This window comes from Sphaeramia orbicularis, chromosome 3, assembly GCF_902148855.1.
Source record: "Sphaeramia orbicularis chromosome 3, fSphaOr1.1, whole genome shotgun sequence".
Classification (NCBI taxonomy): domain Eukaryota; kingdom Metazoa; phylum Chordata; class Actinopteri; order Kurtiformes; family Apogonidae; genus Sphaeramia; species Sphaeramia orbicularis.
The window spans coordinates 47,621,097-47,635,674 of NC_043959.1; the positions used below are offsets into that span (position 1 = coordinate 47,621,097).

A 14,578-nucleotide genomic window follows, 5' to 3' on the forward strand; every position below is an offset into this window, starting at 1 on the left:
CTCTGACATTTTTGCGTATCTTGGAAAAAAACAGGAAATTGAATAAACGTAATGACGTCATTGAAGAGCGCCTCTGGTGGCCTTCGAAATGGGCTCGACTCCTTAGCCTTGATTTCTTCGATTGTCCCTCAGCATATCAACTTTTTTATGAAGCAAAACCTGTTCGCGATGACATTTGGAGGTAGGTGTACAGAAGAAGATAAAACAAAGACACGCGTTGCAGACGTTTATGCGCATTGCCATTTTAGTTGTAAGCAGATGCAAGTCGATCAGGACTGGACTCAGTTCTTGTAGCTAGTTGTAGCTGTGCTAGCATGAGTGGCTAGCTAGGCTAACCCTCTGGGCTTGTGCCCAGTGATAAATTACAGAGATAAACAACTGGCCTCGCGTATCTTAGCTGCCAACAAAACCAACACTCTTTTAGTGTTCGTATACGGAATGTCACGCCGTCACTCATTTGTGATTTCGGGAAAATATTGACTCCAGTTATCTAGCTAACTACTGACAAGTATGGCAGTAGCTCACGCTAAACAGAGTTTACTCCAAAGTGAAGTGTGACGATATCTGGCAGAGATCACTAACTTCAGGACTCGGCAGGGAGATTCTGCAAGAGGTTTCTGAGAGGATTACCGTGTTGAGTGAAACTAGGACACTTATACAATCTGGATCAAAGACTTTTAGCTTAATTCTGTCAGAATAAAACGGTAGAAATGTCTGTTGGATCAATCTGGTTCAGGTTTGCACGTTCCTGGTCAGGGTGGCTTTTACATTACAACTTTAACTTTGTTTGGAGTCTGAAGTGATAGTTACCAGCACGATTTTATTTTTAATAATTTAAAAAACATAATTCATGCAACAATTGGAAAATGTCTGATTGGGAACTTTCTTCTTTAACATAAATGTCAATTTTTCTATGTGGTGGCTTTTGCTATTCTCATATAATCTGTTTTGTGTTTTTAAATGTTCTTTACTAATTAACTAAAAAATTTAGCTAAGACTGAAAATTATAGTTTGTTACCAGCTGAGTTGGTATTTCAATACAAAGTAAAGCTTATGTTATTATTATATTGGCAGTTTTTGAAGTGTACAGTAAACGTGACTTTACATGGCATACAGTGAAAGAGACATACAATTCCAATAATTGTTTATTTACATTATGGATTATTGAAGCCAATCATCTGTCACTTAGCAAGTCAATTAAACATGTGCCGAGTCAAACTGAGTCTCAACTGTGGTAATACGACCTATGCTCTGTGGCTATACATACATTTTGATGCCAATTAAGGTACAAATGGTATGGTTAATACTCTAATAAGATGCTTTTTACAGCTTCAGAGTAATTTGAAATTGAATTTGAATTTTTCGAAATCTTGTTTATGTCTTCTGTTTTTTAGGTGAAGTGGCAGTCGAGGGTCAGCCAGTGATTTCAGAACTGGTTCCTGTGCCAGCTGACTGGCTTGCAAGTTTCTGTTCCTTTGCAGTGCAGTAAAGCTTCTCTCTTGATCAGAGGATTGCAATGAAACCAGCTCAGGAGCGCAACCAGGAGTGCCTGCCTCCTAAGAAGAGGGACCTCCCAGTTAGTAACAGCAGTGGTGCTGGAGGGACAGGGGGAGGTGGTGCTGCAGGAGGAGGAGGAGGAGGAGTTGGCACTGGAGGTGGTAGTGGTATTGGAGAGGATGAAGTCGTTTCTATCCAGAACTCTCCAGCAAATAGTGACACTCAGGGAGGGGCTCAATCTGGGGAGTGGCTGCGAGCTCAGGCAGGGCTTCATTATGGTATGGATAGTTCTGATGGCATACCAGCAGTGCCCGTAGACCAGTACAGTATGCTCTATAAGGTGGCTGTTCCATCTGTTACCTATTCACCCACCAGTCTTCACCCAGTGTTAAGCCACATCTCTCCAGCCTACACGGTCCACTCTCCTCTCCTGCAGCATCCAGGCCTTCCCTATCCTCCTCCCCTTGGTTATGCCCAGATCCCTCATTCTTCTCTTCAGTTTGTTACCTCCCCATATGCAGTACCTTATGCTCTGCCCCCTGGCTTTGTCCCAAGCTCCTTAATCTCTCCTTCAGGCTCCATCCCTCAACCCCATGCAGTGTCCCACCTTGTTCCATACCCACCTGTGATACAGGAAGGTGTTGTTTCCCCACCTCCCCAGGCCCAGGTAGCTGCTCATACCTTTGCCAAAGTTGCAGCATCTAGTGGTGTCCCACTGATGCTGCCTTCAGAGCAAGCTGCCCAGCAGCATCTTGGTACTATAGGTGTTTTGCCTGCAACAGAGCTCAGCTCTCGAGGAATACCAGTTTTCTACCACCCTCAGGGCGCCAGGGCTGCTACCAGAGACCCCCATAGTGCCCAACAAGAGAATGAACCAGAGATGAATGGAGGAGATAAAGATCATGGAGCTAGGGAGGTTTTACCAGACATGGCCTACTCTGCCAGAAATGCACATCTGCCCCCGGCAACATCCAGCTCTGCTGCACAGGAACACAGCCAGGACAGAAACCTACAGAGCCAAAGGATGGAAGAGAGGAGCTCTCCAGGCCAACGAAGCACTCCAGACAGCGACCTGGAGGTAAGATGTTGCTGATGGCATCCTAATGCAAGTTAACTTACCATCTTAATTTGTGTGTTCACAACAATAATCTGGATCTAAACTAGTTTTGTAAATATGTAGATGATTCTGTGGACTGTATTTAGATGCTTTGTGTTTGTTGTGTATTTTTCTCAACAGCTCACAGTTTCTTTTAAACTTACAGTTAACTTCCTCCCTTTGTTTGCTGTGACCTTCTGCCAGACAGTGTAATTTATGATAGGTCTGAACTGCCTACACTTCTTTTTATTTTGTTTGCTTGTGCTGGTCATCATCTTTGAGAAAAAAGCTCTTAAAAATGTAATTGACGATAGATCAAAGATAAATCAAGACTGTGCTTGGGGACAAAAACCAATCCCTATCTTACAAGAATAATCTTACTGGATAGCTCTATGTTGTTCACATAAAAGTAGTTTAAAATAAAGAAGCATGTAGCATTTTTCAAGGAAAGATACAGTATCAATTAGTAAATCTAGTTTACATTTTGTTCCTGACCTCCCAAAAAGTCTCCATCATGCCCACATCCTGATTTGACACGTTTTAGACATGTGTTGCATTGCTTCTTGTTACCTTTTTATAGTTGTCATATGGCAGTGGCAGATCCAGAAAAAAATGGAAAGGGGTGGGGGGGTACGCTATGTATATATACATACATATGTGATATCCTTCTCTGAATTGTCATATTCCTGCTCAGTAAGACTGCTTGCTTTGTTTACAGAACATACTATGCATTACGGTCATATTTCACAACACATTATACACTTTAATCTGAATTAACCCTGAGGCTTAGATGTAGTAGTACAAGTTTTTTCTACTTGGTAGTAGGCCTACTAGTATTTCAGACAGAAAATGTGTGTGTGCTTGTAGAATACTTGACAATCTTTCGAGCAAAACACAATTTGCAGGACACATGTCCAACAGCCAGGAAATGTAGTTAAATGTATCTCCACAAACCAGTTAGATATAGGCCTATGTTTGACAAGTTTGTGTGATTCACTCAATCATTGGCTGTGTTTTGTGGTAAATGCCATTCATTTATATAGTTCCAACTGTATAATGCATCATTTACTTCTGTGGCGGCCTGTCTGTTTTTCATGCAGACCCAAATGCTGCTTGAATAGACAGTTTTCTGTTCATGATTAGTAGACTTTAGTCTATTTCAGATTTAACTCCCCTTACCATATAAATGCTAGTGAAAAATAGCGTGTGCGCAGTAGACCCTCCCCCTCCTTCAATACAAGAGGTAGGAGAGCCTTGGGGTGCAAAAATTAGCACCCAAGCACCACCCACAGGCATGAATGTCGCATCCCTAAAAGAAGTAAGATAATCAAATAGCAGTGACATGATGTGTCACTTTTAGTGTATAGCTCACTAGGTAAAGTCTCGGACTATGACTCAGGTGGCCGGGGTTTGAATCCCGATTAAGTCATTTTTTTTTCTGCAGATTTTCAAACAGGGTGTACAGCGCCAAGGGCGCCGGTAGGTAGATCCACCATTGTATGGATAAATAAATTAATGAGATTTAGGTCTGTTAAATAGCAAGGCATGTTGAGCATTGTTACATATTGTGTGGTGCAGTCTGTTGGAGTGTGTAGTTAAATGAGTGAGTTACTGAGTTGCAGATATTTTATAATTTGGTGGTGTGATTCTCGCTGATTTGGGAGTACACTGAGATGCCTGTTGTGTTTGAGCCAAATTTAAATAATCTGATTAATCTGTATGTTTTGTTTTTTTTTAACCCTTAGGTGCAGCAGGTGGTTGGTCGTCTGGCGCCCACTGGTGCTGGGCGAAAGGAGGTCTCCTTTGCCCCATTGAACCTCTCACAGGGAAACCAGAGAGCCAGAGATGTCCATGGAGAGAACACAGGTGTTACTTCTGGCCGAAATGCATACACAGGCCAGCCTGCGAGTTACAGCGACTCCAGAGTGTCCAGCATCCAGCAGCAAACAGGTCAACCGGGCCACGCTGTAATGTTAGCCAACGGGCAACCAGTCCTTATTCCCTTTGAGTATCACACTCAGCATCAGTCCCAACCATCACAGCAACACTACCCAGGACAGGCGAATGATTCCTCAGCCAGCCATGGCTCCACCGCTGTGGCCTCGCCTAACCCCAGCTTTAAAGCCTCTGTTCCTTCAGCCAGAGTGTGCCTCCCTGAAAGGGCTGTGGGGGAGCCGAGCACAGCACAACAGCAGCAGGTTCCTCAGCAGCCTCCAGTCCAGCCTATAGCAGACATGACTCAGGCCTTAGCTTCAAGCCTCGCCCCGACTCCGGCCCCTGCCCCCTGTAACCCATCACACTTCATGAAGGGGGCTATTATCCAGCTGGCAACGGGGGAGCTGAAACGTGTGGAGGACCTGCAGACTCAGGACTTTGTGAGGAGCGCCGAGGTGAGTGGAGGGCTTAAGATCGACTCCAGTATGGTGGTGGACATCCGTGCCAGCCAGCAGAGACCCGGGCTCGTTTCACTTCACTTCACTGTCGGGGAGCAGCAAAGCAAAGTGACCATCGACGTGCCCCCAGAACATCCCTTTTTTGTTTTTGGCCAGGGCTGGTCATCCTGCAGCCCCGAGCGCACGGCCCAGCTCTATGGCTTATCCTGTCATCATCTGCAAGTAGGAGATGTTTGCGTGTCCATCACCCTCCAGCAGCAGACGCAGCAACTTCAGCCTCAGCAGCAGAAACAACCACAACATCATCATTCACAGCAGCAGCAACAGCAGAATCTCTCCAGGACTTTGACCAAAAGCAATGCTGCGTCTGGACCCGGGCACCAGCTCATGGGGCCCCCCGCGCCTCAGCAGTTACGACCCCCGTCTCATTTTAGATTGGACCGTATCCACAGAGAAAGACAGCGGGAGGGAGACAAAGAAGTGGTTGATAAGGAGGATGCAACACAGCTGGGCGGGATCGGGCACACCGAATCCACCGGTAGACCAAGTAGGGCCTCGGCAGAGCACCCGAGGAGCCAGAGCAGCTACCACTTGCACACAGAGAGCTCCAGTTTCGGGGCAGGAATGGGCGCAATGCAGTCTGCTGTAGGTGCTTCTCAGAGGCGCTGGTCCTCTCCTGGCCTCCAAAGATACAATATGAAGGGAGATGATGGGCCACGCCCTCAGATAAGCACCTCTGGTCCCACAAGACCCTCTTTCATCCCCCAGGAGGTCAAACTGTCCATTGAGGGGCGCTCTAATGCAGGGAAGTAGCATCACAAATGGTAGCACCTATAGATGAGACTACCACAAGTAAGAATGAGTGTGACGAGGAGCGAAAGAGGAAAAAAAAGAGTGCGAATGTAGCCTCAGAATGTTTGAGATTTCAGATTTTGCACACCTGAAATACAGAAAACAAGATCCCTCTGGCGTCTCTGGTTCTGAAAGGTTCTAGCGGTTCGGTTGGATAAGAGCCTGTGTATTCCAGCCAGCTGAGGTCTGACCGGGACCTAAAAAGCTGAGTCGAAAGTTTGGTATGTAGCTGATGAAATGCCTACTATAGTCCTTACACACTGCATTTCTCTTCCTCCCTCCATTGTTGCCACTTCGTCATATATCTGCTTGGAGGTTTCCACCACATTCACAGCGCTGTCACTTCCCTTTTTGACCAAACTCTCTCTGTGGAAGACGACGGACTACAAAGAATGTGTTTGTAGCACAGTGAAGTTACCAACTCTGCAGATTCTCTTGTATTTCAAAGATCACAGCCTCCATTCCTAAGATCTTTTTTCCTCCAAAAGCATTCACCCAAAAATAGAGAGCAGTTGCTGACATCGGCAGCTCCTGTAGAGATGTTGGCTGTGTTGATGCTATCTGTCAGTGTATGTTACATTATGCTTCTCTGGCAGGAGTCGAAAAACTATGCTGTCAGCAGAGATCCTCCCTCCCTCCCTCCTCCTATTTTTGGGAGGCCGGTCTGCAAAGAATGGGATCCTCTCCCAGATCGAGTGTGGTGCATCCCACTTGTCTTACAATCAGAATAGTGATTAATCAATCAATCTGTTCAGCAATCAGTGTCCATGCCAAAAGAAACCTGCTTATAAAACACAGCATCACACCCTCTGTATGTGGACTGAAGTCACTAACCTGTGTGTTTGTGTACATGCCACAAATTAGATTTATGCTTTGTTCTCTATGAAAATTAGGAATATTTATCATTCCAGACTGATCAGTGAAAATATCCATAACTTGTTTTTAAGGGTTCTAAGGGTAATTTGCTATCCTGAATGAAGCCCTTCCTCCTCCTCCTTCTGGACACTGTACCTCAGAGCTCTCCCCGACCAGACCGGTGGAGGCACTGGCTGGTCATGACCAAAGCCACCTGTGGGATTGAACCAGAGATACAGTGTGCTGCCACATCACTGGCTGCAGGTCACTTCTGCCTCAACCCTGGAGACCAGGGTTGAAGGGTCCAGCAGTTGGCCTCGGAAAGAAAGCCTGTGTGCAAGTGGGTCAGTGACAAGGCGTTCTCTTTGTCCTCAGCTCCAATCACTCTCTGCTCAGTTACCAAATTAAAGCAATAGTTGTTTTAGCAGCTCATGGCGGTTCTGCTCTTATCCAGGAATGAGCTACTTTAGATGTGTGACCATCTGAGGTGTGAGATTTGATCCTTTTTTAACCCCTACTTTTAAAGGTGATGCACTATTTTGGGTGTTCATTTTCATTTATTATATTTCTATTTCTGCACTAGCCTCAAAACTTCAAAAAAAAATTTGAATAATTTCTCAAAATTATTGTTCTTTGAAATCATCGCAAAATTTTTTCTTTGTTTCTTCATCTCGCTGATGATCTTACAGATTTCCTAAAGTGCATCTCTGAGAGACTCTTGTTAATTTGTGAACAGTACCAAATTGTTTTCTGTGTTCTTTTTCTAACGTATACTGTACGATCCTTTGCTTTTGTACTAGGATGTGCTTTATCCAGTGGATCTAATGATTGTCTTGTGTTGCACATAGAAAATGTCACTCATTGATTTCACACTGACCTTGTAAGAGGAATCACATTACAGTGGATGTGTTTTTTTTAATGAAGGGAATATGTTTGAAGTATTGTTGGTGTTGTGGTGAGAGAGAAAAAAAAACTGACTTACTTTTTTAACTGTGTTTACAAATTAGCCAAGACGAATGCTGCAGTTTCCTCCTCTTGACACATTTTTTTTGAATGTGTGTCACAAAAAAAAAAAATCCGAAAGTGTGAAATTAAAAACAAGTGCAATTAGATCACACATAACAAAAAAAAAAATCATTCAGAGGTTTATAATCAGACAGCATTCCTCACACAGACATTCCCATTGAAAAGTGCAAATCACACAATACCAGTTTCTTCATTTTCAGTCATGTGTAGTAGGTTTGGATAGTAAATGGATGTGTTCGGCACATATCCAAGGATTTCTGAAGCACGTTTGTCAATTTTCTGCCACCTCCACTGCTGCAAAGGAACAGATCTATAGTTCACGTACAGCCTCTTGTCTGTTCCGTCTTAACATTTCTTCATAGTTCGCCAAGTGTACACCTGAGCCTTTGTCAGCAGGTGTATCCTCGCATCCTTTGGTACTGTCTGTATGAGCAACTTGAACATAGTTTCCATAAGAAATTGCCACTTACATCAGCGAAGAATACATTGTACCATTGAAAGCTTGCCATGAGTTAAGCAATGTACATAATATCTGAAACATTTCACCCAGTCTTGGCATTTTCTATGCAGTAAACTCAGTGTTGTACCCTTCGATGTCTGACGTACACCTCTGTGAAGCAGTAGGGCAGCCATTTAACGCCCGCTGACGCCTGCTTATGGGGATTTTTTATTTGCGTTTTATGGGAATACAAACCAGTGTTTTGTTTTTTCGCTACTTCCTTTTTTTTCTCCAATAAGTGGTCCCATCTTAATAATTACACACAGTCTACGCACAGACCCGTAAACTCATGCCACAGTCAAAAGCCAAATGATGTCTGTCGTTCAGATTCTCATGTATGTCCAACATGAATAATGGCACAGTTGCCAAGCTGCTTCAGCAGTGTGTTTTAGGTCAATATGCATTTGATGGGTTTTATATGGTGCAAGCAGTGCCACCTGTGACTTTACCTCCTGTTCATTTTCACACAAAGACCATCCTGTGCTACAATGAGCCTTTTTGTTTACCCTCTGCTTAGAGCAAGCACCAAACATCTACTAAGTACAAATATGTCCAGTCATTTTTTTTTTTTTATTCACAACACTGACTGTCTGTTGCTGTAAGTAATTGCACTAAATGCCCTCCTTTACAGTGTTGGTAAATTGAAGAGTTTCCAAATGTAAAGCACACAAAAATCACAAGAAATCACAAGTGTGTTTCTGTAGATAGATGTTTTTTTTGTTTTTTTTTTTGTATAGTTAGCTTTGCTGATGCTTGTCGATAATGCCTTAAATTCTGCTTTGTACAATGTATGGAATTGAAATAATGGAATAATGTTCCTGGTAGATGTGGTGTTCCCTTTTCAGACTGTACAGGAACAGATGAGTCCAAGGTTGGCCTGTTAAAGAGCAGAAAATCATATATCGATGTTTGACGGTTTAGACATGAAATCTGTCAGGGTATGTTGTTTTTGGGGGGTGGGGTGGGGGTTCTCTTTTGCCTCATAAATTCCGTTACATATTTTCACTTTCATACGTGTGGAAGTCCAGGTGTGGAAGGTCTTTGCACTTTGATAGTGCAGCGACGGAGGCCAGTCCGTTACCTGTGCACCTACGCACACTCCCACACAGATTCACACACATCAGTTCTGTTTTGTTGTTGCACAGGATGCATAGATTTTCATCCCTAGATTTAATGGATTGTGTTTGGTGTCTTTGTGATTCCTCCTAAAGTCTCCAGAAGGCAGACGAGGGTTTGAATATATGGAGGGGCTGCATAAATCTGATAGCTTTCCATTGGTGGTGATTTAGTTGTTTGTTGTGTGAAGTTGCTGGTGGGGATCTCTCATCCCTGTATGAACTACTTCCTATTGTTTGATCCAGTATTGAACTGCAACGGTGAATTGGGGACGGTTTTCGGTTTTTGCTGATGTCGAGTTAAATCAGGAGAAAGATGACGGTTTAAAGTTTTAAAGAAGTCTGTATTTTCAGATTTGACATTGTACTTTTTTGGCACAAGGTGACACTGCTTTTTATGTGACGTGTAACTATTGAAAACAAAACAAAAAACAGCATCTTTTTTTTTATGCCTAAATCTGCAAAATATATGCAATGATGTAAATGTAACATTCAATCCTCAAGTATAATCCAGGTTGTATGAACTTTGTATAGTGAGTTTTAATATCGTATGGCCGTACCAATATGTATTGATCTTTATCAGAAGCCTTAGAGTTGTCGACCCAAAGTGCTCCCTTAGAATACCCTACACCTACCTGAATTTAACAAAGCATTAATATCTCTATTTTGTTGCATTTTTATTTGTACCCTTTTGAATAAAATAGATTTGTACTGTATATTTGTACCTCTCTGTGAACTACTTAGGGTGGTTTTGTTTTTTGTTTTGCTGTTTTAATTCTATGTACTTTAAGGACACAAAGATATTGTATTTTTATTGTTACAGCTAACTTGGAGACATTGCATTTATCATGTTTGTTAAGTAAACACAATATAATATATATATACAAATATAAATATAAACTATAATCCAACTTGTGTGTAGTCTTTCTTGAGTTTCTCTAGTTATTGGGGTGAAGTAAATTAAGTACCTATGTATATTTTATTCAGATTTCAGAACCTTACACAGGTAGACTATTAACATACTTATACTTACAGGGTTTGTACGGGTGCTTGAAATCCTTAATAATGCTTGAATTGTAATGTGTTTTCAAGGTCTGAAAAGTGCTTGCAATTATAACTGTGATGCGATTTATTTATATTTAATATTAACTCTGCCAGGTTAACTGTCAAGCCAAAGCTACTTACAGAGAGATGATACATTTTGAAAAATAAAACTTTGTCAAAAAAGAAAATTAGCATGTGCTCTCAAATAGACTCCAGGTACATGTTTATCTTAATCTTTGGTTTGGTGCGAGTGTGCCCAAACAATGCCAAGTGGCTTCTGTGTTTTTGGAAAAAACTTTGTTCTTTAATTTCTAAACTTTTTGCTATTCTGAAACATGACTGCAGATGTCTATAGCATAATACAATGTACATTGTTGTGGGAAAAAAAATAATGAGTATATGTATTCCTGTAAATATGTATTTTACCCCAGTGATAAGGTGCTGTGGTAGAAAAATTTTAAAAAGACCCTTAAAAGTGCTTGAAAAGTACTTGGATTTGACCTTGAAAAATGTGTACAAACCCTGTACTTAATATATAATTATAGGTGTGAATATAATTAAGAATTCAGAACGGTTTTATTTCAACATTGGATGTAAAGTAAAATAACAGTAAAACATACATTAATTAATATTACATCATCTTATTAACCCTTTCATGCATAGTGGTCACTACAGTGGACAGTTCTTCTCCAGCTGTTCTCTTGTATTTTCATGGATTTTGTTGTTTTAGTTCCATATCAGCCAACACAGTGGACGCTTATGCACCATCCCATACACTGACATTCATACCATTACTGTAACTTTGCTGTTCTAGATGAATGTGATCTGCACTAACATGTTTGAGTGTGAAAAAAAAAAAAAAAAAGGTAATTGTGATTAGACTGTAATTAACAGGTTTTTGTTTTTTTAATTTTGGGTTTTTTTTTGCATATCATCTCCATGAAGTGAGTAATAATTAGTGTTAGAGTATGTTAAAATGTGGGAAAACATCAGACTAGCAGCATTGAAAACGTTTTTATTTCATAGTTTTCACACAGTATATCAATAAATTCATGTTTCTTTGCTTCTTAAATTAAATGCATGATGTCCAGCTGAGTGGACATTTTTGTAACTCCATGAAAAATAAGTTAATAAAATTCAATCACTTTTTTTTCCATGCCTAAAGAAGAATAAAAACACTCAGGAAAAAAAAAAATCTTAATTATGGTTCTCATAATTCATGCATGAAAGGGTTAATTCATAGTTTAAAGTGTGTTTAACCTATTTACATATGATTCATATTAAAGAACCTCTTCCTTGCCTGTTAATTCTCTTAAGGTCAGCAGTGAAGGTACACATTCACCTGAATTTTGCGAAGGTGAGGACATAATGCTTTTCCACCATGATGTATTGTTCTATAGCTGTGAGATATGTGACTTAACTGAATGCTGATCCTGATTAAGGCTTGAAAAATTCCTCCTTAACCTCAATGGATGCATTAATACTAACCATCAATCCTTTTATCTACCCTCGCCATGATCCAGGAGGGGTTAAGTAGCATGTGTGCTGTTTTTCAACTGCACACCATTTACAAGCTCTTTGGTTCACCAGTTTAGTCAGACAAGCACCAACAATAGAATTTACATCATACAAGGCAAAAAAAAAAATCATGTGAATCTCTTTAACATTTTCTAGTTTTCTGCTTGAATCGGTCTTAAAATGTGATCTGACGTCGCAAATACAATGTGCTTAACCTAATACCAAACAAACTTATACTTCATGTCTTTATTAAACACTTGCAGCGCTGCTGGAAAAAGCAAGTGAACCCACAGGCAAATAATAAAAAGAGGTAACTGGAGTCAGGAGTTCAAAGCTGAAGTTCAATCAATATAATGAGATTTGCAGTAGGTGTGCAGCTACGATGACTTCTGAAAAACAAACATGTTGAGTTTGCTATTTAAAAGAAGAAGAATCTGCTGATATGAACCATGCTTTGTAATAAAGAGATCTTATTAGAGCTTCAATCAAGAATTACTGACATTATTATTACTGACATCACATTATATGACAGAATTACTGAGGTGATTTTAAGGTCAAAACAAGTAATTTTTTGATGCCAAGAGTTAAGTAATTAACGAAGAACCTGCTTCCATCTGCCCCTGTCTCTCCTGCATCTTCACCTGCGTGTCCTCCTTCACCACATCGTCATGTCTCCTGTTAACCCCACAAACCTAAGAACAATTAGCAGCTTTTAACGTAATAATCCCACAAATGTAATAACTTTCCCACAAACATTATAATTATTTTTGTGGGGATTTATTACGTTTGTGGGACGGTAAAAATCTTCAGTTTCCAAAATTTTAATAACTTCCCACAAATGTAATAAACTAGTACATCACATATATCTAAGTCATGCACGCATGAATATTCATTCATCCTTCTTTTTCTTCCCATTTACTCTTGTCCTTTGGATACTTGCCTTTTTAGAATGATCAAATGTTGCAGTTACACCACATGGTACTAATTCCAGATTAATAGGTGTTTCTTTACAAATACAAGTGGAGGAACTAAACAGAATGGGCAAAAATGTTGTAAAAGTTTTATTACCTCCGCCAAGGAGGTTATGTTTTTGCCAGGGTTTGTTTGTCTGTCTGTCTGTTTGTCTGTCCGTTAGTGTGCAACATTACTCAAAAAGTTATGGACAGATTTTGATGACATTTTCAGGGTTTGTTGGAAATGGGATAAGGAAGAAATTATTAAATTTTGGTGGTGATCGGGGGTGGGGGGGGCCCACGGGGGGGGGTGCAGACCAGAAAATTTCATCAAAATCTGTCCATAACTTTTTGAGTTATGTTGCACACTAACGGACAGACAAACAGACAGACAGACAAACAAACCCTGGCAAAAACATAACCTCCTTGGCGTGGGGGGGCCCACGGGGGGGGGGCCACTGATCAGCCTTGGTGGAGGTCTGTGCTCTCCGAGTGCTTCTAGTTATAAAAGCTTCAGTATAAACTGGATATTATTTGTTCTTATTAAGTAGAATAGAAGCCTATGTTTGGACCATGTAAATAAAATGTCTGGATATGATTATGAAAACAATGGAGAGGGTAGGAGCACACTGTGGGAAAATGAGGTATTACATTTGTGGTAGGTGGCTGTTATTACATTTGTGGGATTATTATGTTAAAAGCTGCACATTTTTATTATGTTTGTGGGGTTAACATCTGCTCATCTTCCTCTTTGCCTCCATCTTCATCATCCAACCATCTCACTCTGGCCTCTCACTTTGTCCCCAAAACACCTATCTCTGATGTACTTGGTCCAAATCCTGTCCATCCTTTTCACTTCCAAAGAAAATCTCAATATCTTCAGCTCTGATAACTAATTAATGTAGAATAATAAATGTAATGGAGGTGCTTTGGACATGTCTAGCTGGAAGGTGACCCTGTGTCAGACCCAGGACACACTGAGATATTATATGGTTTAGAACAGGGGTGTTAAAGTGGTTTTAGTTCAGGGGCCACATACAGCCCAATAAGATCTGAAGTGGGTCAGATCAGTAAAATTATAACCTATAAATAATAACTCCAAACGTTTCCATGTTCTAGAGTGAAAAAAGTACAATTACATTATGAAAATGTTTACATCTGCAAACTATGCTTTAAAAAAAATGTGAATAACATGAACATCCTGAAATTTCTCAAGAAAAATAAGTGAAATTTTAACATTATGCCTCAGCGTATCATTTACAACTTACAGATCACAATGGATCTACAAATCACAAAAGATGTAGTAACAGGCAAAATATTGTTAAAATTGCACTCAAGACAATTGAGGTTGTTCATATTTGTTCAGCTTATACACATTTTTTGTGACAGGATAGTTAACATTTTCATGTAAATTTACTTTTTTACACTAAAAGTAAAATTTGGAGTTGTCATTATTTATAGGTTATTAGAATAGTATTTTAGTGGTCTGATCTGCTTGAATTGAGCTGTATGTGGCCCCTGAACTAGAAGGACTTCAACATCTTTGACTCTTAATATCTAAATGCCATTTTTACATTTCACAAATTCATCCCATGGGCAGGTGTTGTGCCAAGGTATGCATCCCTGTTCATAATTGTTTTCCCTGGCTGTGGGAGCATAATTTAGACTTTTTATGTCATAATTATCACTCACCGTGGGGATTTTTTTTTCAGTGGCTTCTTTTGTATGGA

The 14,578-nt window shown here is 40.5% G+C and overlaps 1 protein-coding gene across 1 annotated transcript; it reads left to right on the forward strand.

The window, feature by feature from the left end:
• The first annotated feature begins 9 nt into the window (after positions 1-9).
• Positions 10-10,049, forward strand: atxn1l (ataxin 1-like). The gene is made up of 3 exons (XM_030124790.1): positions 10-181; positions 1,395-2,575; positions 4,339-10,049. The coding sequence occupies exons 2-3, from the start codon at positions 1,517-1,519 to the stop codon at positions 5,797-5,799; spliced, it is 2,520 nt and encodes an 839-aa protein (XP_029980650.1). The 5' UTR covers positions 10-181; positions 1,395-1,516; the 3' UTR covers positions 5,800-10,049.
• The last annotated feature ends 4,529 nt before the right edge of the window (positions 10,050-14,578 follow it).

Excerpts from the sequence above, each read along its gene's own strand:
- atxn1l (XM_030124790.1), top strand. The coding sequence starts at position 1,517 with ATGAAACCAGCTCAGGAGCGCAACCAGGAGTGCCTGCCTCCTAAGAAG. Across the intron at positions 2,576-4,338 it reads CTCCAGACAGCGACCTGGAG|GTGCAGCAGGTGGTTGGTCG; the intron begins GTAAGATGTTGC and ends TTTAACCCTTAG.